The sequence below is a fragment of the Tenrec ecaudatus genome, chromosome 12 (genome assembly GCF_050624435.1).
Source record: "Tenrec ecaudatus isolate mTenEca1 chromosome 12, mTenEca1.hap1, whole genome shotgun sequence".
Taxonomy (NCBI): Eukaryota; Metazoa; Chordata; class Mammalia; order Afrosoricida; family Tenrecidae; genus Tenrec; species Tenrec ecaudatus.
In genome coordinates this window covers 100,007,168-100,028,627 of record NC_134541.1, presented here as the reverse complement: position 1 = coordinate 100,028,627, position 21,460 = coordinate 100,007,168, and the positions used below count along the sequence as shown (strand labels likewise).

The 21,460-nt window shown below is 51.9% G+C and overlaps 1 protein-coding gene across 1 annotated transcript in view; it reads left to right on the top strand.

Moving 5' to 3' along the window:
* Nucleotides 1-21,460, top strand: part of SNX29 (sorting nexin 29) — a 499,345-nt gene that overhangs the window by 419,457 nt on the left and 58,428 nt on the right. The window contains exon 19 of the mRNA XM_075564274.1: nucleotides 6,856-6,996. Coding sequence (XP_075420389.1) covers nucleotides 6,856-6,996 — 141 coding nt within the window. The remainder of the gene's footprint in view (nucleotides 1-6,855; nucleotides 6,997-21,460) is intronic.

Below are 21,460 nucleotides of genomic sequence, written 5' to 3'. Positions count from 1 at the left end.
GGGGCAGGGAATACAGCAGTGGGCACCTGGTGGTTTTGAACTGTGCTGACCCAACATGTGACCCACTATGCCAGGAGGGCTCCCGACACCCAGGCATGGCACCACTGATGGGGCTTCTGGCCTCTCTCCTTGTTGCTTGTCTCATGTTTAATTGACACGTTGGATGTGTGATTATTCGCATACGTCTGCTGCCTTCCCAGCAAACAGTAGGCTCCAGAAGGGTGGGGTCCTGTCTGCTGGTGTTCCCAGGGTCAGGCAGGGCCTGAGGGGTACCAGGCAGGGAATAACCTATTCTGTTTGGGGGCCACAGGGGGTGGGACAAAGAAGAGATTGACTCTCAGAACTCCTCCCTTCTGCACAGACAGGTGAGTCTAGTGAGAATGCGGTGCTGGAAGGGACCTTCAGAAGCCTGTGACAGAGCTTAGATGGAGCATGGTCTCCTCGGGATGTGCCTATAGTTCCTTCCTGAGCACCGTGGGGACCACGAAGCCAGTGGTCACAGGGCCACCCATCCAGGAGGTGCAGAGGCTGGCCCCGCCTCTTCCTGGTCTAACGAGCCCTTCCTCTCACGCTTCCTTAAGCAGTACTCAGTACTTGTGCCTGTACGGGGAATTCTTCGTAAATAATGCATTCCCCCCTCACACGTTGGCCTCATTTACATACCCAGCCAACTGAAAGCCGTTTTTCTTCGGCAAAGTTATTCATCTTATTCTCGCTCCATCATCACGGCCATGCAGTAATTCCGGCATTTTGTTCTGGCATCAAGGACACTTAGAGTTAATAACACATGAAGCCATTTCATTAAAAGGAAAGTTTTGTTAGGAGACATTAACGCGAGCCCTGAACCAAAACACAAATCATTCCATCCCCTGCCTATTAAGGAAGCAAAATGAATTAGGAAGCTAAAGCCGGTTTTATAAGAATTTCTGTTCTCCAAATGTCTGGCTCTGCATTTAACAGCCCTTGTAAAGGGGGTGGACACTCGAGAGCCTCGCTGCCCCTTGTTTAGCTCTAAGGTGGAGAAGACGTGACCCGAACGAGACATTCCGCCCTGGCAGCACTGACTGCTACCAGGTGCTCATGAGGAGCCCCATGTGTCGGAGGAGAACTGGGCTCCACGGGGTTTGTGAGGGCTGCTTTTCTTGGGAAGGAGATGACCAGGCCTTTCTTCTGAGGCACCTCTGGGTAGATGCAGCCTGCCAACTTTGCAGCGAGCAGTGGAGCAGTTAACTATTTGCTCCATAATCACTTGGACCTCGCGGGACACGCCTCTTACTTGCTCCGAGGCTCCATTTCATGGGAGAAAGATGAGGCTTTCTAGTCCAATAAAAAAATGTTGTCCAAGAAACCCACCAGGGCAGTTTCACCCTGTTCTATAGGGCCACTAGGGAGCCCTGGTGGCATAGTGATTACTCCTTGGACCACAATCCACAAGGTCAGCAGCTCGAAACTACCAGCCCGCTCCTCGGGACAAACATGAGGCTTTTACTCCTGTAAAATTAGTCTCAGAAACCCATGGGCAGTTCTACCCTGTCCTCGACAGTCGCTGTGAATCAGCATTGACTCGATGGAAGTGAGGTTTCTTTCCGTTGATGGTGGCAGGACTAAGGTCATAACCATACATAGCATGTCTGGCATACTGTTGGGCACAGTGCCTGTGTTGGTCTGGGTAGACCAGAGAAGCAAATCCATCGACACACATATGTGTATAGGAAAGAGATTTATATGCAACAGTGATTGAACATTGAGAAAACATCCCAACCCAGTCCAGTCCAAGGCCATAAGTCTGATATTAGCCCATATGTCTGATACCAATCTATAAAGTCCTCTTCAGACTCACAAAACACATGCAATGATGCTGAATGGAGATCACAGGCCAGTAGGTAGAAGTCTTTGGGTGCAGTGGCGTTGTAAGCATCTCAGCGCTGGCAGGGGTCTCTCTGTGGCTTCTCTGGCTTCCAAGGTCTGTTTGCGTCCACGTGCCTTATCTTCTGCTGTGTCTCCCAGGGAGTAGCAGAGAGAGAGGTGTCTTCTGCCTCCAAGGAGGAAGTCCCAGAATTCTCAGGAGAAGGCCACGCCCACACAGAAGTCTCATTGGCCATCTCCAGATTGACAGCCTAGACTCCACCCCTGCACTCGTAATCCTTAACTGGACACCAGATTAGGTGACCACCACAGTGGCACACTGTCAGCAGACACCTCCAAGAAAGTCACCAGGAGCCAGCTCTCTGTTGAACGTGACCACACGGGAATCACGGTGGAGCTCCAGGGTGCAGGCGCGGGGTCATTCAGTGGTCTGTGGAGCTGGGGTTGGGGAGGGCTGTACCTGACCTGTGCAGCAGGAAGCTGGCAGGCTCGTGTTTCGTTTCCAGACCTGCACTGTGTGCAGGGTCTCCGCTGCACGTGTGTCGGCAGCCTTGTCTGTTGGGTCTGCCGCTGCAGAGGTTCATCCAGGATCTTCACGGGCTACTCCTGCATTTACCCTCAGCCCAGGAGTTTTGATGCCTGCGTGCTGGCAGTACAGATGCCTGGGCCTGCGGACACAGGGAGAGGTGTGTCAGAAGCCTGGTGCTGCACCCAGGGCTTCTTCTCAGCACTGCAAAACCCACCCAAGACTAGCATTGCCGGGACCGCTGTGCAATGCAGCAAGCATTTCCGTCCTGCGGCTCTTCTAGCCACAGCCTCTGCTACTCCCACCAAATGGCTTCCACGTTCCTGCTGGGGCTGGGGACGAGGGTGGCAGAAGATACTGACTGGATCATGCGATTAAGCTCTGAGTGACTGTTGCCATCTTGCTGTGCACAAAATGAGCCCTCTCAGAAGCAGGAAGGGGATCTCACTACCCACAAAGGAGAGGAGTCAGGAGTGGAGCTTGTCTTTTGGACCTCAAGATGTCCCTGCTTATTGAATCTCTGTGATCCAGAGGACAGCTTTGAAACCAGTGTAGCAACCGCGGAACCAGGAGACAGTTGTGAACTACTGGCCAACCCACAGAGCAAGTTAAAGCTGAGTATGTTTGGGCAGGAGTCTGGCTTGTGGAATAGGGTGCCTCTGAGCACTTAATCAGGGAGCTGGGGTTGATGAGCCCTGGAGCTGAGTGCCTTCAGCTTGAGGCATCTGGTGGATTCATTGGCAGGCCTGAAAGCTTTGTAACATTTCCTGAGCAGGGCAGAGGCCAGGCCAAGAGGCCGAGGGCCAGAGAGAGACCTGTAGGCATGGCGAAGAAACTGCCCTGTCAAAACAGCGGAATCCTGGGCATTTTTCATCTCATTTGTAACCTGCTGATGTCTCTGAGAACTGCAGGATTGTGAGCCAGAACTCCAGAATGCTGTGACTTCTGTGTGGCCAATGCATGAAGTATAGAACCCAGCCACAACTGTTATGAGAGGCTGGCTGGGGTCAGGATGGGGTAAAGAAGGTCCGAGGGTGGAGGTGTCTGACCTCTGTCCGTGGCAGACTTAGGAGTCGAGGAGGTTAGATGTGGCTTCTGCACCATTTCACCAGTTGGCGCTTTGTGGCTCCCACATTGTCCTTCCTTTTCACACCCTGCTGCTTCTGCTGACAGGTTCCTGGAAGCAGAGGGAGATGCGTAACTGCCCAGCCCACAGACTGTGTATTATGTTTGTGTTTCCGTGCCTGCCTAACATTTGACAATTAATTAGGCATGGTAATTACCTGCTTTAATTTCGTGATTGCACATCCTATAATTACCCCTAATTCTGTGATGGAGAAGTTCATGTACACACAGGCAGAGGGTGATGGGGAAGGTGATGGGTGGCAATAGGAACAGTTGCCATTGCTGACTGCCAGCCAGGCATGGTTGGGGCCATCTCACACCACCACCACCCCCCCCTTTACCTTCCCACCCCCATTTTATAGAATGAGAGGTCAGGCCCTGAGGTAGAACATGGTCCCCAGGATGGGGGAAAGCTGGAATTTGAACCCGGAACCTCTCTCCCTTCATAGCCCTGTTCACTGGTCTCCAGGAGGGCCGTTGACTAAACAAGCCTGGGTCTGCTTGGCCCTGCCTTAAGCTGGAGCTGGAGCTTAACTTCAGACCATGTTAAACCATCTATTCAGCCCATCCTTCTCTTGCCAGCACACCCCTCCTCCCCCGCCCCCGGGCAAGGCCAGGAAAAGACCCTCCTGTGTTTCCTTCCAGAAGCTTTGCCGTTTGCCCTCGCTCACTTAGGTCTCACGTCCCAGTAGCAGTAATTCAGCAGCCACGCACACCCAGAGCCCCAGTGCCTGCTCCAGGATGGCCCCGGAGGGGAGGGAAGCAGCCCAGCATTAGGCACAGGCACAGCGCGGAATAGTGCCCAGCAGAGGCAGCTCCTCACAAGCCAGTGGTGAGCAGGAGAGTCCAGGTCTGGAGGAAGGGGAGCACATGCTGTGTTACCCCTTCCCAGTGAGCTCCAGAGCTGGTGGGATGCCGGCCAGGCAGAGGCCAAGTACTGGCTGGGAAGGGGCTGGAGGGAGCTTCTGGCTGCTGGGAATGTCCCAGAAACTGTTATTTCTTTTAAAAGAAGACGTTCTATACTCAGCCAAGCCCACACCAACTCAAGTGTCCACAGGCACCACCCGGCATCTCTCCCTGATTGGCATAAGCTAAACCCCTATGGTTCCTGGCTAATCTTTGGAATTGCTATCTCCATTTGACCCCAGATAGCTCTTCAAAGAGCACACTGCTCCAGGCAGGCATCCTTTCCTCATTAAGCTAAACGAGTTTGGCTTTAAGAAGACCTGAGGGGGTCTGTCTGGTTTAAGGTCTGCAGATGTTGGCGGTGTGTTGGCAGTGTTGGGTCCATCCTCCCCCAGAATATGAATGAAGGTGCTCCTCGCAGGACCCCTTGTGCAGGCGTTTGTTCTGGGTCTGCCCCCGCCCCTCCTTCCCGTGTGTTAAAGCATTATGGGAGTAATCTTTCCCAGTGAAAACTCAAGACCTGCGCTTCCTGTGAAACAGAGAAGAGGGCGTGCCTGCATCCCTGATTACCAATATCACCCTCCTTTTATTCATTTCTTTGTGCTGAGTCAGGAGATTGGACTTGAAGAGGCTTTTTATGGCTCGCTGTGAACAGAACTTGGTTCTGCCCGGAGAGGTCAGCTCCTTTTATTCCCCTGGAGGAAGTATTATTTTTTATGGTGCTGGCGGAAGGAATCAGGGCCTATCCAACTTAATTTGAAATACAAACCACCCCTACCACCCCTCTCCACCCCCCAAAAAAACAATTTAGTGCAGAAGCTCTTTTAGTTCCTCAGTAAATATTAATTCATGATTTGGGTAAGTTTAATTTATGGACAACTTAATCTGCAGAACACATTTCCAGTTACAGCTGCAGAGAACCCCGCTGCGGAGAATGACCCAATCTCTGACTCTGGAGAGTTTAATGGCATTTGACTTCCAGAAGGGGAATGGAGGAGGAGGAAATGGGAAGGTGGGATGATTCTGAGGACTTGTGATCTGTCCAGGAAAGAGGCTCCTGGGTCCCAGACAGACTGTGCTTGGAGACCCTCACCCTGACGGCTTCCTTGGGTGACGTGCAGTGTGAGGGTACCTTGCTTACCACAGAGAGAGAGAGAAAGCCGTGCCTGAGAAGTCAGGCCACCCAGGGTACAAATCCTTTATCTGAGCACCAAGAAAGGAGTCCACCGGAGAGGTGTGCCTCTGGAGAAAGGCATGGCCGCCTGCTTCCATGAAGATGTCAAACCTCAGAGACCAAAGTCAGAATCAGCTCAACAACATCGGTTTGAGTTTTTGGTGTATGGGGAAACTGAGGTCCAGGCTGCAGATTTGGAGCCAGGAGGGGAGGAGCATGGGGAACCCACCCATAATCGGAGAAGGAACAGAGAAGCAGAAAGGAGAGGCCGCGGGGGTCTTACCCTCCTTCTTGTGTATGCCGTTCCCGGGTTCTGCCGGGTGCTCAGGGCCCAGAAAACATGGCCTCAGGGCAGAAGGGACGACCACTGGCCCCGAGAACACACCTGGATCTAACTTCTGTGACTGAGAATGACCTCTGTCGGGACACATGCAGTGCAATTTTGTCCATCGGTATTATTGGGGTGGGGGTGCACAGTGTGTGACCTGTGCTTTCACAGACTGTGACCAGCTCACCAGCAGCCTGGTGTTGGAACGATGCGTGGGGGACAGAAATACAGACAGTACAAAGAGCACCTTGACCTCTGCTGGGAAGGGGACACACGTTGCTTCTGTGAATTGACTGTTGAGGTCTGTTCGTGCAGGACCCCATCTGTTCAGGCAGCAAACACAGCCCTTTTTCCACGCCCGGTTCAAGGCATGCAGCGGCCCCAAGCCCCTCCCTCAAACCATGTGTACGAGTGGACGTCCACATCCTGTGCCTTCGTGGGGTTTGTCTGCTTGCCCATGATTTTTAAAATATATGATTTTATTTAGGTTTCCCTTCAACACTTTGTACACAGGTTGTTCCCTGACAGCGGCGCCATCCTGCACAATGTGGGAGCACGTCCACTGCATCTGGGGCTCTGTTTCCTGCTCCCTTCCCTTCCCCTCTGTTTTACACTCATGGTGAACTGCTTGGTCCCATAGAGGCGCTTTTTTTAAGGGAGCGTGGTATTTCCAAGAACGTCGTGAGTGTTTAGAAGGAGCTCAGGTGGTGCAGTGGATGAAGCATCAGCTGCTAACTGAAAGGTGGGGCCAGGCTCTGAGGGATGAGTGGCTTTTGTAAACATTTACAGCCCTGGGGCCCTTCTGGGGCCGGCAGTTCTCTGTCTCCGGGAGTCGGGAGTCGCTGTGAGTGGGGACAGACTTCAGGGCAGTGGGCTGGGTGTGGTCAGCGCGTCACAGACCTCACCTTCTTCTCTCTCCGCCCTGGCCAGGTGTACATCCGGATAAAGGACGATGAGTGGAACGTCTACCGGCGCTACACGGAGTTCAGGAGTTTGCACCACAAGCTACAGACCAAGTACCCTCAAGTGAGGGCCTGCAACTTCCCGCCCAAAAAGGCCATTGGAAACAAGGTAGCACCGCGGCCCGTGCCACCGCCCGGCACGGCTGCTCCTCCTCTTCCCTGTCTGTGTCACAGTGACGTGGGAACATGGGGCCCGCCACGTGAAGACAACTGTGTGGCGTTTTGTTTGTGGTTTCACCGGGGCTCAGCTTGGATACAGGTGAATGTTCTAGGTCCTGAGGAAACTCCTCACCACTGAGAGCGAGGTTGCGCTCCAGGATCCTGACTTCTGGGCGCTGTGGTCGTGGTGTGGAAAGCCCTGCCCTGGGCCACCTGTCTTGGGGTTCCCCCTAATTCCATCCACAGTTGGCATGCAGTGTGTTTTAGCCATTTGAATGTAGTCATTTCCGAGGATGTCACGCTCTGAGAAGACTCTTTCTCTCACACAAGAGGTCCCTGTGTTCCATCAGAACGCAGTGGGATTCTGTGGTATCCGGGTCCCCAGTAACCGAAGCACCCCAGGTCGGGGCCTTGGGCTGACAGGAGTGGATTCCTCACAGTTTTGGAGGCCAGGAGTCCCAAATCAGGGAAAGGCTTCCTCCTCTTAGGACTCTGGGGTAGGTCCTTGGCTCTTCTGGCTCCCCACCACCCTCTCTCTCTTTCTGGTTTAATCTCTTTTAGGTCTCAAAAGAGATCCATTTAAGGCACAGCCTGGACTTAACCTGCCTCATTCACATAACAAAGACAGCCCATTCCCAAAGTATAACCCCTGCCATTCAGTCCATGTCAGCTCATAGTGACGCCATAGGGCAGTCACTGCGCCTTACACACACACACACACACACACACACACACACACACACACACAATCTTTATGGGAGCCAGCAACCTAGTCTTCCTCCCTGGGAGCGGCTAGTGAGTTTCAACTGCCCACTTAGTGGTCGGCAGCCACTGAGGTTAGGATTCACACACATATTTGGAGTGACATAATTCAACCTGTGTCATGTCCCTCCATCCAGACCCCCTCGGGCATTCTCGGCCCCTCACAGGCACTTAGGGAGTGTGACTGGGCAAGGTGCCCAGGTGTGCCTGCTCCAGCCCACTGCCATCATTGGGGCCCTATCCCGTCACCCTACTTGTGCACCCACTTGAGCCGCACACTGTAATCACCTGGGGAGCTTGCAAATACTGTGCTGTGTGTCCTGGTGGTGCTATGGGTTAAGCATTGGGCTGCTGACCACCAGTTGGTTTGGCGGTTCATACCTACTAACCGCTCCACAGGAGAGCAATGAGGCTGTCCACCTGCAGAACAAGTTACTGTCTCAGAAACCTTGCATAGGGTTGACCCGATGGCACTGGGGTTGGTTTGGTTTGGTTTCAGTCCCAGCCCCTGGCATCCAGATTCAGAGGTTTTCACAGATCCAAGATGACTCTAATAAGTGGCTGTGTTAGAGCAGATTAACTAGAGAAACAAATCCAGGGACACTCAGATGTGTATAAGAAAGAGCTTTATATCAAAGAGTAATTGTATATCGAGAAAACGTCCCAGCCCCCCAGATCAAGTCCATCAGTCTGATTGATGTTAGCCCATAAGTCTGATACTAGTCCATCAATCTCTCTTGCGACTTATGCAGCACATGCAATGGTGTAGAAGGCAGGAAGATCACAGGCCAGTGCAAGCATCACAGGGCTGCCTCCACAGGTCTCCACTGCATGGCTTACTCTGGTCTCAGCGTGGCTCCACATGGCTTGTCAATAGGAAGGGGAAGCAGAAGGAGAGAGTGGCCTGCCTCCAGGGAGAAAGAGAGGAAGTTCCCGGAATCTTCATCAGAAGGCCAGGCCCACAAGAAGACATCATCAGGCTATGACCTGACTGACAGGCTAGACTCCACCCCTACATTTCTACATCAGGAAGGCATGAAATTATGTAACCACCACAGTGCCCAACACAGGGCAGAGACACCTGCGTAGATTCTCTCTATGCCCAAACTGTCCAGGGATGGTTCCATGAGGGGCAGGCAAGGCACCTCACTCCTCAGGATGGGGAGAGGGTTGCATGCAAAGATGGGTTCATAGCCACGAGGTTTCCTCTTTGACCAGCAGGAGAGTGTTTGTAAATGCACATTTATGAGCCTCACCCTGACTTGCTGTCCCAGAATCGGGGGTGGGCAAAACAAGCTCAAGGGTGATGCTGATGCCCACTGCCCTGCTGCACTGAGAGATTTCATAACTTGGACTCCTGGCCATCAAAGCTATTCAGACTCCCAACCAGCCTCTGAGTAGAACTTCCTCTGTGGGTTTCTGAGACTGTAGTTCAAAATAAGAGCAGAAAGCCTCATTTGTCTCCTGCTGAATGACTGGTGGTTTCAAACTGCTAACCTTGTGCTTAGCAGCCCAGTACATAGCCCACTATGCCACCAGGGCTCCTGCACTGAGCAAAACCAAACTCACAGCCATCCAGGAGATGCTGACTCACAGTGACCCTAGAGCACAGGGTAGAACTGCTCCGGTGAGTTTCTGAAACTGTAACTGTTTATGGAAGTAGAAGGCCCATCTTGCTCTCGTGGAGTGACTGATGGTCTTGAACCTGACAGAATCAGCCCAATGCATAACGACCATGCCACCAGAGCCCCTGAGAAAGATGGAGTGAATTGCCTTCCATAGGACATCTTCTATGATCTTTTCCTTATAAAACCAGGACAGGAGTTCCGGCCCACCCCACCCTCAACTTTCCAGAATTCCACAGGGAAACACCTACCACAGACCAGGATGATGAATCATAGTGTTATAAGTAAAAACCAGATTAGAGGTCTGATCACATCAGATCTGCTGGACTTTCATTTAAGCTGTTACAAAGCAGGTTGAACACAGGCCTGGCCCCATCTGCACTTCACTTTTCTGTGGATGAAAAATGGATTTCAACCCTTACACGTGGCCAACTTACACTGGTTCATAGTCAAGGTTGAGTCATTCGCTGAAATTATTGTAGACTAATGACTTCTCTTAAAAAAAAAAAAACCTCCAAATTTACTGCCATCAAGTTGATGCTGGTTTATAGAAACCCAGAGTAGAACTGCTTGGGTGAGTTTCTGAGACTGTGTTAGACATGGTTCTCTAGAGAGATAAAACCAGATTGCTGATAATTATATATATATATATATATATATATATATATATATATATATATATATATATAAAAGATAGATATATAACACAAGAAATTAACAGTTAAATTATAAACAGATATGTAATACAAGAAATGAACAGTTAAGTTATAAAGCAGTACAAATGGCTCAGTGCGACTCACTCCCGTGAGAGAGTTGTGAGACACTGACAGTCCTTCAAGTCTTGAGGGCCGTCTGGTAGTCCTCTGTAGAGAGAGCGAGGCTATCCCAGTACAGACAGCAAAACAGCAAGGCAGGTCACCAACTGTCAGCCAGGTCACCAACTGTCATGTCAGCCCCCAGCTCAAGAGATGTAAATTTCAATCATGTGGTCTTAAAGGGACCTCAACTTACAGCGACACAATCCACAGGTTAGGTGTCCCTCAGGTAGTGTAGCCTGTAAATTGAGGCACAGAACAAGCAAGGCAGCCACACACTGGTCTGATGATCAAAGAGCGAGAGACAAGAAAGGTGAGGCTCATGGAGCCATTTATCTCTCCGCCCTTCAATTAATCCCACATGTGTTTATCAGCCAGGCTGGCACAATAAACTAACTATCTCAGTAATTACTGGGAAGAAAGCCTCATCTTTCTCCCAGTGACTCTGGACCCATGCAAAGCCATAGAGTACCTTTAATGTTATTTTTTAAATACCCTGCTTAAGCAACATACAGGAGTTCTCATTTTTTGATGGGGCTCCATTCTTTTTTTTAAAATCATTTTATTGGGAGTGCTTACAGATATTATAACCATCCATAATTCAGTTAGCTCAAGCATAATTTTACAATTGATACCGCCACCAGTTTAAAAAATTCTCTTTCTTGAACTCTTTGATATCAGCTACCCTTTATCCTCTCCCTATATCCTACCCCCTAGGAACCCTTACTTTATATATATATATATAATTATTATTGTTATTTGCCTGATCTTACAACATCCAATGTATCCATTCACCTGCAATTCTGTTATTCGTTCCCCTCAAGTGGGGTTACCCAGTCATCATTGCTATCAGCTCCCCTTCCCTCTCTTCACCCTCCCTCTTCCCATACCCTCAAAGAGTCATTACTCCTGTTACAGTTTCTGAAGGGTTATCTATCTTAGCTTTCATGCATCAAACACTCTTAATTATACAAATGAGCATATGCGGTTCTAACAAGATTAATGAGGTAAAGCAAAGACCCTCACAGGAAGGGGAGATACTGTGAAAGAACTGGAGGACAGTTATGTGTTTTATCAGTGCTGTACCGCTCCCTAGATTTATCATTCTTTCCATGCGGCCCTTCTGTGAGGGTGGGTTTTGATTCTCCACTTTGTCTCCTTTGTGTCAATTTTATTGCTTGTTTTTGAACTTCTGATGCCTATCCTCATCGACACCCCATGATCACACAGGCTGGTGTGCTTCCTCCATGTGGGCTTTGTTGCTTCCCTGCTAGTTGACTGCTTATTTAACTTCAACCTTTTAAAACCCCAGACACTGTATCTTTTAATAGCCGAGCACCATCAACTTTCTTCACCACATTTGCTTATGCACCCATTTAGTCTTCAGCAATCATGTCAGGAAAGTGAGGATCACAGAATGCCAGGTTAATAGAACAAAGTGTTCTTATACTGAGGTAAGATTTAAGTAGAGACCCAAAGTCCATCTGCTTCCTTGTTGTACATGCCATAGACAACTATACCTATCTTTATTTGCATATATCCATATCAATATTTATACCTATATAGGTAATTTTTACTTTCTTCACCTTTCCTCTTTCTTTTCTTTCTTTCCGCCTGCCCCACTATCATGCTGACCCATTGTTCACCTCTCAGCAATTCCTCTCGGATGCATTTCAATTGAGCAAACATGACCAGGAATGCTACACCCTCCTTACCATCAAACCCTTGCTATTCCCCTGTCCCTATTGTGATTGGCTCACTGCTGCCCTTCCCCCATCTCCTCCCCTCCCATTCACCACCCCTCTCAGAACCATCAGTCCCTTTGCTGTCTCCTTGGGATTGCTTACCCTGTCTGTCCCATATAGATAGATACCAAAAGGGAAAAGAAAGAAAGACCATACAAATAGTTGCAAATCTAGAACCTGTTAGAATCCACCAGTCCAGTCCCCTTTCTTTCAGGGACCCGTTTACCTGACAGCACATATCCCTTTCAGTGGTGAGGGTCCATGTCTGAGAGGCGAATCTCCTACAAGTCCCCACTGTGCTTCCTGCAGTCAGGGATGGAGTGATCTAGTGCCCCACCTCTATCCTGTTACACCTTTAGACTTTGAGCGTGGCCCCCTTGTGAGTACCCCCAACCAGCTCAGATGAAATGCCAAATGCTACCCCCACTCAGCCCCCGCCCCAGTCAGAAGTCTGCGATCGGGAATCCTCAGGGACTCCGTGGTTTTGCTCCCTTGCTGGTCTGTTGCACTCCCCTCTTGGTTTGCCCCCACGTGGGTGGCTGAGACTAGCCCCTCTTCCCTAACTGTGTCTTCAGTGCTGTCTTCTGTAGCACTGTTCTCTAGGGAGGGGTGTTATGTCTTGAGATGAGGCTGGCCCTGCAGTCATCTCTGAGAACGAGCTGCTCTGAGCAGGTCCTCAAGGGTTGGTGCACCAGACAGGGCTCCATTCTGATGGCTCTGTGGTAAGTGGGCTCTGGCGTAATTGGAAGACCTTCTTGGTTGTTTAGTTCCACTGGCACTGCCTTGAATTATCAGCGTTTTGGTGATGAATCGCAACATTGCGAACATTGCACGGTTACACTGAGGTGCTTACAGAGGTTTATGAAGACGCGCAACATAGGCGCTCACGCACAGTCCCTGAGCACCAGCCTGAACCGTGGTCTAAGATTCTTGTGCCACTGCACGGCCTCCCCCCGACACCTCCTGGGGATCTTGGGAGAGCTGTTTGAACAGAGCCTGGTCAGCTGTGTGTGGGAGCTTCCTGCCGCTGCTCTAGCAATGATCGTCACTGTGGTGCTCCCCAGGACACACTTACGCTCTCCTGGTCATGGAAGGGAGGAGGCCCAAACCAGGCTCACCAGGCTCACGTCAGCGTGTGATGGGCAGGCTGCATTCCCTGGAGGGGACACACTGGCCTTTCCAGCTCCTGGAGGCTGCCCATACCCCCTGGCACATGGGCTCTTTTTTGGTCCTCCTCCCCTGGTGCTCCCATTGCCCATCTCCTTCTCTCACTTTGCCCCCTTTCCTCTCACTCCCAAGGACCCTGTGTTCTATTGGCTCTTGCAGAGTTGAGGGGACCCTTCAGATGGTCAAGGGCAAGTTGAGTCAGAAGACAAGACTGTCAGCACCCGGCAGTGGCTAACGTGAGCACTGTGAGGTGGCCTCCCTCTCAGCGTAGGAGCCCTGCATGCCACCCTAGAGGCAGTCTTTCTGGAAGGCTCTGATTGTCCATCAGCCCAGAGAACTCGACCACCGCAGCATCTTTTCTTCTGGGTCGCATCACGAGTGGCTCCCTCGTCCCCTGGGTCCTGAGGAACACAAGCCACACACGTGACATCTTCAGGGGTTCTCCAACAGTGTGCGCCTGGCCACTTTAAGCCCTGGCCGGTCAGTGATTTACTCCCGAACCCACAGCCCTGGGCAGCATTCAAGCTAATGAACCAAACAGCCTTTTGTGTGTATAAGATTAGTCTGTGTGTAGGCTAATGTGTGCCAGCTTGGGGGGTAGACACGGTTAATGCTCTCAGTCGCTAACCAAAGGTTGCAGGTTGGAATCCAAACAGAGGCACCTCAGAAGAAAGGCCTGGTGATTTGCTTCAGAAAAACAAGCCAGTAGAAGCCCTTGGGGGGCCCTCCTCTATGCTTGACACACCTGGAGTGGCCCTGAGCCAGCATCTGTCAACACTCCTGGTCACTGAGTGGGTTACGCATTGGGACGTTAACCTCAAGGTCATCAGTTCAAACCCCACAACTCCCTCTGGGAGAGTAAGATGAGGCTGCCTGCTCCTGTAAAGATTGCGTCCTCAAAAACCTTAGGGTGACTGCAGCTGTGAGTGGAATCAGCTCTGGCTATGGGTTGGGTGGGCCACTGACTTAGGATAAAATGTGGTCTTACATCAACTCCATTCTGAAGTATCTTCTTAGACCGCATCGATCTGATCAGCACATAGGCTTTTTTGCGGGCCCAGAATTTGTCATTCACAAATCCTTTCTATCACCTTGATAAGCCACTTGCTGTTCCCTTCTGTGCTGTGCCATCTGCGCGCACTCCCGGTGGCCCTCTAGGATGGAGCAGAAGCACCCCTCAAGTGTCCAAGGCTGAATCTTCAGGAGCAGACGGCCTGATCTTGCTCCTCTAGAGCCACTGGCCAGTTCCAGCCACCGTCCAAGAGCCTGCCTGCGGGCACGCTCTGGCATGGGTGTCAAGGTGAATTCAGAGAGTTCTCAGAGCACCTGTCTGAGATGTCCCTCCATCGAGTACCACTGCAGGCCGAAATCACTGTCAACTCGGTGCCTGCAGATCTACCACCGCTCTGAACACACTCCGGTTGAGGTGTTGGGGAAGGCACCCTGGGGGTGCAGTGGCCGCTCTGGGGCCAAGGAACAGATGGGTAGCTGGACCCCACCAGCTCCTCTGCAGTCTGTTCCTATAGAGAAGCCCTGGTGGGTGGTTCTGCCACTGGGCCTCACTTTTTGCTGAGATTGACCCACAGCACCAGCTGGGTCCGATATGTGAGGGACAGCCACATAGTCGGTACTCATTAGCTTTCAGCACCCAGGACCGGGCAAGGCTGGGTCTGTTTGTGCTGGAGCTGAGCCTGTCATGAGTCAGCTGGGGCTCTGCCGAGGGCCCCTTGCTCAGGCTGCAGGCCCCAGTATGACAATGCGTGTTGTCGTACATGTGGCAGCAGTGGGAAAGGGCAGAGGTGACTTCTGTCTGGCTCAGCACTTGTAGTTCCACTCGAGTGGTGCTGGCCTGACACCAGGGGGCAAAGGCAGCTGCCCTGCCACGTGCCAGACAGATGCCAGAATCATCATGAGCTGCTCTCTTGACCTCATGGGGGCCAGGGCTCAGGATCCAGGATCCAGCCAGTAAAGGAACATACTGCACACACACACACACACACAGTTCAGAGCTGGCATGGGTTCCGGATGACAGCCCCAGCTCATCTGCTTCCCTCGTCCCCATCCCCTCAATCAGCACAGCACACTCAGGCCCTCTGGCTCTGGCCCAAGCACCAGGGCTACCCCATCCATTTCTGCCATCCCCTTCCCCCCTGCACTGGGCCTGAGCTTTAGAGCATAAGCCAGATGGTGCCCAGGACACCCCCAGCAGGAACACCAAGGCCCTTCACTGTGGCCTGCAGGGACATCAGTTCCCACCCCACCCCCGCCCCGCCTCCCTTCCCTGCCTTGTCTTTTGTCTCCTCTCCCTCCTCACCCCATGACAGGCTGCACCGCCTTTGTACCCACTTGCTGTCCTCCATGGCCAGAGTGGCCTTTCCTAGTCTCTGAGTGGACAGACACTATCACCCAGCTCCAGTTTCACCTCTGAGGGTCCCCAGGGACCACCCTCTTCCTGCTGCCCCACACCCCCCCCTCCCTCCACTCTGCTCGGATTGTCCCCATTGACACCTCCTAGCACTTGAAGTGATTTGCAGGGAGTGTTGTTAAAGGGTGATTTTCTTAGCTGTATTTTTCTGATGTGGGGGACGGTAGGAGAGAGCTCCGATCAGTTTGTGGAAAAATCCAATTGTCTTTCAATCCCATTTCCCCACAAACCTTTTGAAACCCCTTCTATTATGTGGCAGCACATTCCTCCCCTGTTCTGTTCAGGGACATTTACTGAGAGGTGTGCTTATCATGTGTGTGACGTCACCCAATCCCAGCGCCCTTCACAGAAGCTCAGTGCCCCTAAGTGCGGAGTCTTCCGCCCCTCCCTCCCACTCTTCCTGTCTCTCTTCCTTCCCCATCTTCCACCCCCCTTCCTGCTAACGGAAAATGAACTTCTGCCTCTGTCTGCTTGGCTATTCACCCCCAGTTTCTGGGCCTTTTGTGACTGACTTAGCGCGTTCGCTCAGTGTAATGGTTTCAGATCCCTGCAACTCACAGTGTGCCCTTGATTCCGCTTCTCCATTGTATGTCACAGCACATTGCGTTTATCCCACTCCTGTGGACCCACACTTGACTGTCGTGTCCAGCGACCAGTGGTGTACACATAGTTATCAGTGTTCCAGATTTCAGTCCTTCTGGGTATATACCTAGAAATTGAATCAACAAGGTCATTGGTTCAAACCCACCAGCCGCTCCTTGGGGAAAAGAAGAGGCTGTCTGCTCCTGTAAAGATCGAAAGCCCCGGAAACCCTATAGAATCTAGTACAGTATAGAGGCTCAAAGTCAGGATCAACTCAGCAGTGGCTTGGGCTCGGACAGTCCTTGGGCTGTGTCGTGGAGGCTGAGCCCTCACCCGATGCAGGAGGGGCAAGAATAGTGTTTGGGTATTTTTTGTCTGCTTGGAAATGGCTCTCTGGAAGCAGGCCCTGGCTCTTTTCCTAGTCACAGCTCTGTCCCCAGGTACCTGTCACACCACAAGCACGGCACGTAGGACATAAATTAATGAGCAAATAAATGGACACTACGTGGCAACACTCCTCGGTCTTTCATCCTTTGTCCTCTTCCTGGGTCTCGGCTTCAATCCAAACAATCCAAATCCCGAGAGGGTGACCTGGGAGGTGGTTCTCGCCACTTTCTCCCAGCGTTGGGCGGGGGGTAAGGGGGAGGTAAGCTGGCAGATAGCCCCAGGAGCAGACGGGTGCGGGCCATGGGAGCGGGCTCACTTCTGAGGAGGGCACTGAAGGTCGCCAGCATTGTTCAGAGAGCAAATGAGAGCGGAGAGACTGACCAATAATAAATTTGGTCTCTAGAAGGCCATTTGGCATCAAGGCAAATCGCTTTCCCCTGGAGCTGTGGGTAATTCAACTTGTAGGAGAAATTACGGGTTAAAGTCCTCGTTACAAACACACCCAGCAGTATGTGTGCTTGTGTGAGTGTGTGTGTGGGGGGGGTGGTGCTAGCTGGTGCCCGCTGTGCCATGGAAAGCTGTGCAGGGTCCTGGGAGAGGGACATTTGAAACCACCCTGAAGAGCCTAGGGTGCCAGCTGAGGGGCAGGAGCGGACACCGAGAAGAACAGAGGCGCTGGGTAGCTCTTGCAGTTGGGAAACATTTCTGGGGGCGGGCGCCATGCTAGGAGTGGGGGAAGTGGCAGTGGGCACCACCATTGCTGTCAGGTGCCATGGATTGAGTGCTCACTCACAGACACACTGCCCACTCCGCCGTCACGGTGAAGGAGCCCACTGGGTCCATCCATCTCATTGAGGGGCTTCCTCTGTTGGCTGACCCTTTACCAAGCATGAGGAGGACCTGCTCCATCCTGAGGCCCTATCCAGAGTTTGTGAGATAAAATCTTGCCTTCCTCACTTCGAAGAGGCCTTCTAGTTGTACTTCTTCCAAGTGGATGCGTGTTCTTCTGGCCATCCACGGACATTCAGTATTCTCCCCCAACACCATCATTCAAAGGCATCGATTCTTCTCTGGCCTTCCATTCTTGGCGCCTATCTTTCACGTGCAGGTGAAGTGGTTGGGAGTACCGGGTAGCCTGGGTCTATAGAGGAGAAGGTGAGTGGATCAGTTCTCAAAGAGCCCTGCCAATGGGCTCCAGGCAGCAGGGTGTAGGTGGAGAAGACGCTGGGGGCCAGCGGGGCCAGCTTTCTGCCAGCCAGGAAAGGCTCCTAGAGCCAGCAGAAGGGGCCCTGGTGATGAATCGCACAGGAGGGAGGAAGGCAGGGTCAGTTCCAGGACCTCCTCTTCTTCCATGTCTCTTGTATCTTCTGTGCACCTTGCATGTTGGTCTGTGTCTGACACAGGAAACTGACATACACTCCATGGCTTCACAACAGCCTGCATGGGCTCTAAAGCCACCACCCTGGGAGTCAGCAGCCCAGCTCAGGGCTCGCCGGCAAAAGTCAAGATATCTGTTGGGCCATTTCTTCCAGAGGCTCCAGAAGATCATTGATTTCTGGTCTTCTCCAGCTGCTAGAGGTGGCCTGCAGGCCCCGGCTTGTGGCCCCTTCTTCCATCTCCACAGCCAGCCACACCGCTTTCAAGGAGTGTGAGGACATGGGCCCACTGGCTACCACAGGATAATCGCCTCATCTCCCCTCTGTGCCGTGTAAGGGACATAGTCATGGACACGGCGGATTAGGCTGTGGCGTCTCCGGGAAGACTGGCCATACTTCTGCACACCTCTTCTTTCTGAGCCTGGGGCAGGGTCCTGTTGCTGTTGTCACCACTCTGTAGATGGAGAGACAGAGGCACAGGAGGTCAAGCAGATTGGCACAAGGCCAGTTCGCCTGGCAGCACCATGGCCAGTATACAGAGACTTGGTGTGTTCTTTTCCATTGTGGGTGCCTGCAGCCCTTGCCCGTTGGCGGCCACGCACATTGTTTCCACAGGCCTGGTCCTTGGCGGCTCAGAGTAGGGGAAGCCGGGGCCTCCAATGGCTTCTCCTTCTCTTGAACCCCAACCATTCTTACTGTGGGGCCCCGTGCACAGCCAACAGCTCTGCCCCCATTCTGTGACTCGGAGCATGTCTGGTCAAGTACAAGGTTACCAGGTCTCACTCCATTCCTGTGTAATCAGCACGGTCATTATTGTTAGGGGCCATCAAGTCTGTTCCACCTGTAGCAATAACCCAATGCACAGTGGAACCCAACGTGTCCAGTCCAGCACCGTCTTCACAGTGTTCCTATGCTGAACCCCTTATTGCATCCACGGTGTCTGTCCCACCAGCACTGACTGTCCACCAGGGGAAAAGGCTCTACCAGTTGGTGACCCTGGGCCAGTCCTCGGCCCTCGCTCAACATGAGTCCCCTCTTCTGCATTCCAGGACAGTAGGTGCACACCCATCTCGTGTGGCTCTGAGGACTGCAGACACAGCATGGGGACAGTAGCTAGCACACAGAAACATGACGGTCACGCCACAGAGAGAGTCCAGAGACAGCCGCTGGGAGAGTGTCTGCTGCTGTGCGCTGCCCCTCGGGTCACCTACAAACATGTTCTGTGTACAGCACATAGAGCGGAGTCCAGTGGTGCTCCACATCCCAGCCCTCACAGGTCCCTCGACAGTGGCCGTCACGCCCCTGCCAGGAAGCCTTCTCTGAAATGAGCTTGGTCTGTGTCTGCCTCTCACACGGCTTCTTGGCTGCCTTGGACACAGGGCCCCCTCCTCCCCGTTCCATCCTGGACCGAACCTGGGCTGTGTGGGCCTCTGTGTTCTCAGCACCTTGCCCAGTGCCTGGCGGGTGCAGGGCTCCAGTCCAAAGTGCTTGTGAAAGAAATGACCTCAAACTGTATAGAAACGGATACATGGCCTCACTTTTTGGTCAATCCTCAATCCCCTTCCTCCTTACCCCTTCGTGACTGTAACTTCTGAGATCCCAAGCCCCTTCCCCCCCAAACAAACCCACCGTTGTCGACTTGATGCTGACTCCCCTGGGAAAGAGTAGCACTGCGCCTGTGGGTTTCTGAGGCTGCCAGTCATCCTCGTCTTTCTCCCACAGAGCAGCTGATGACCTTGAACCTGATGGTTAGCAGCCCAGTGCTCAACTCATTGTCCCCGCAGGGCCCCGTTCCTGATCATTTTTCAAGAGACCTGGACGCTCAGTTGTCACAAGGCACTGCCTTACTTGCTCACTGGATGCTTTTTGTAAATGGGGTCTTGAAAATACACGTGGCAAAATGCCACTCGACAATTTCGACCTGCGCAGCTCAGTGAGGCTAACCGGATTCTTAGGCCGTGCAGCCACTGCCAGCGTCTTGTCGGAGTTGCTCTTCCCGGTTCGCACGTGCTGGCCGCCTGCTGTCGGCCGCCACCCCTCTCGTTGACTGCTTTCCATCTGCCACTGCAGCACGTTCTTGAGGAAGTCAGCTAACCTGCTGCTTGGCTTCTTTTCAGTGGCTCATTTATCAGAAGTGGGCCATCTCTTGCTTCTTTCTATTCTGTTCTTGGTCTGGAAGCTTCCCTGAAACCTGTCCACTGTGGGTGACCCTGCTGATATTTGAAATACAAGAGGCATAGCTTCCGCTGTTTCAGCAACACACAGGCCATCACAAATGACAGAGTAGTTGTAAGCCGTGTTTGGTAATGGAGAGGGCTGGCAAGAAAGACCACCTTCAATGAGATGGGTTGGCATGTTGGCTACCTCAGTGGACCCGCGCGAGGCCAGGTTGCCTAGAGAAACAAATGCAGTGACATTCATCTATCTGTAAGAAAGAACTTTGTGTCAAGGATTAATTTTATGTCAAGAAGGCATCCGGCCAAGTCCAACTCAAATGTGATGAGTCCCTCTTCAGACTCATGTAACTACAGGTCGGTGACCCAGAAAGATGAAGCAGGAAGATCACAGGACGGTGGGTACAAAGTCACCTGGATCCAAGGTCAATGGGAACATGGCAGGGCACCTACATGGGATGCCCCTGGAGGCAGGTAGAGTCCAGCAGGCAGGAAGGTGAAGCAGCAGAGAGGGTGGGCAGGAGAGGGATTGGGTCCAGTTTCTTATAAGAAGGCCACATCATCAGACTGTGACTTGATTGGCAGGTTGGCCTCCACTCGTACACTTTCATACAAATTCAAGTTGAAAGAAAGTCAGCCACCTACCTCCCACAGGAACAAACGTGAGGATGGCATCAGGGTCGCTGTGAGCTGCAGCTGGCGTGATGGCACCTAATAGCAACAACAACGAGGCCTGGTTCAAAGAAGACCTTAAGGATGTTTTTGGTTTCGGGTTTAAAGATTTTCCAGGTCAATATTTTCAGGGTTCATTCAGCCTCAGTGACTCCAGAAAGTCTGGATTTTATGAGAATCTCAAATTCTGTTCTGTATTTTCCCCCTTTGGGTCAGGATTTTTTTTTACGGAATCTTTGACCTAAACAGTTCGTGGACAATGTTACAACCCTGCTAATAACCACAGAGGTTCTACAAAGACATGAGCCACGCCTGGTTTCAAAGCTAAATTGTTAGCACCTCTTGGATCTGTCCATCTCTGGCCCACTCCCCCGCCCCTTTCCCATCTCAGTTATGTTACACTGGTGGGTCCTGAAATTGGCATGAATTATACAACCTTTATAATCGACTCTGCTGGGTCTTAAGTGTTGCCCAAATATTTCTAGCGTTGTTGGATTACTTGTATGTCATTATTTAATCTCTTTCCCAACCCTAAAAGCCTCCTGAATGCATTGAACCCACCATCCATCTGCTTCTTCTCACCTCTCATTTCAGAAGACTGATTAAAATCACAATTTGGAAGAGCCCTTTCTCCACTCCTGCTCACTTGTTGGTAATTGAGAATAAACAAACGCTGCCTTCCTG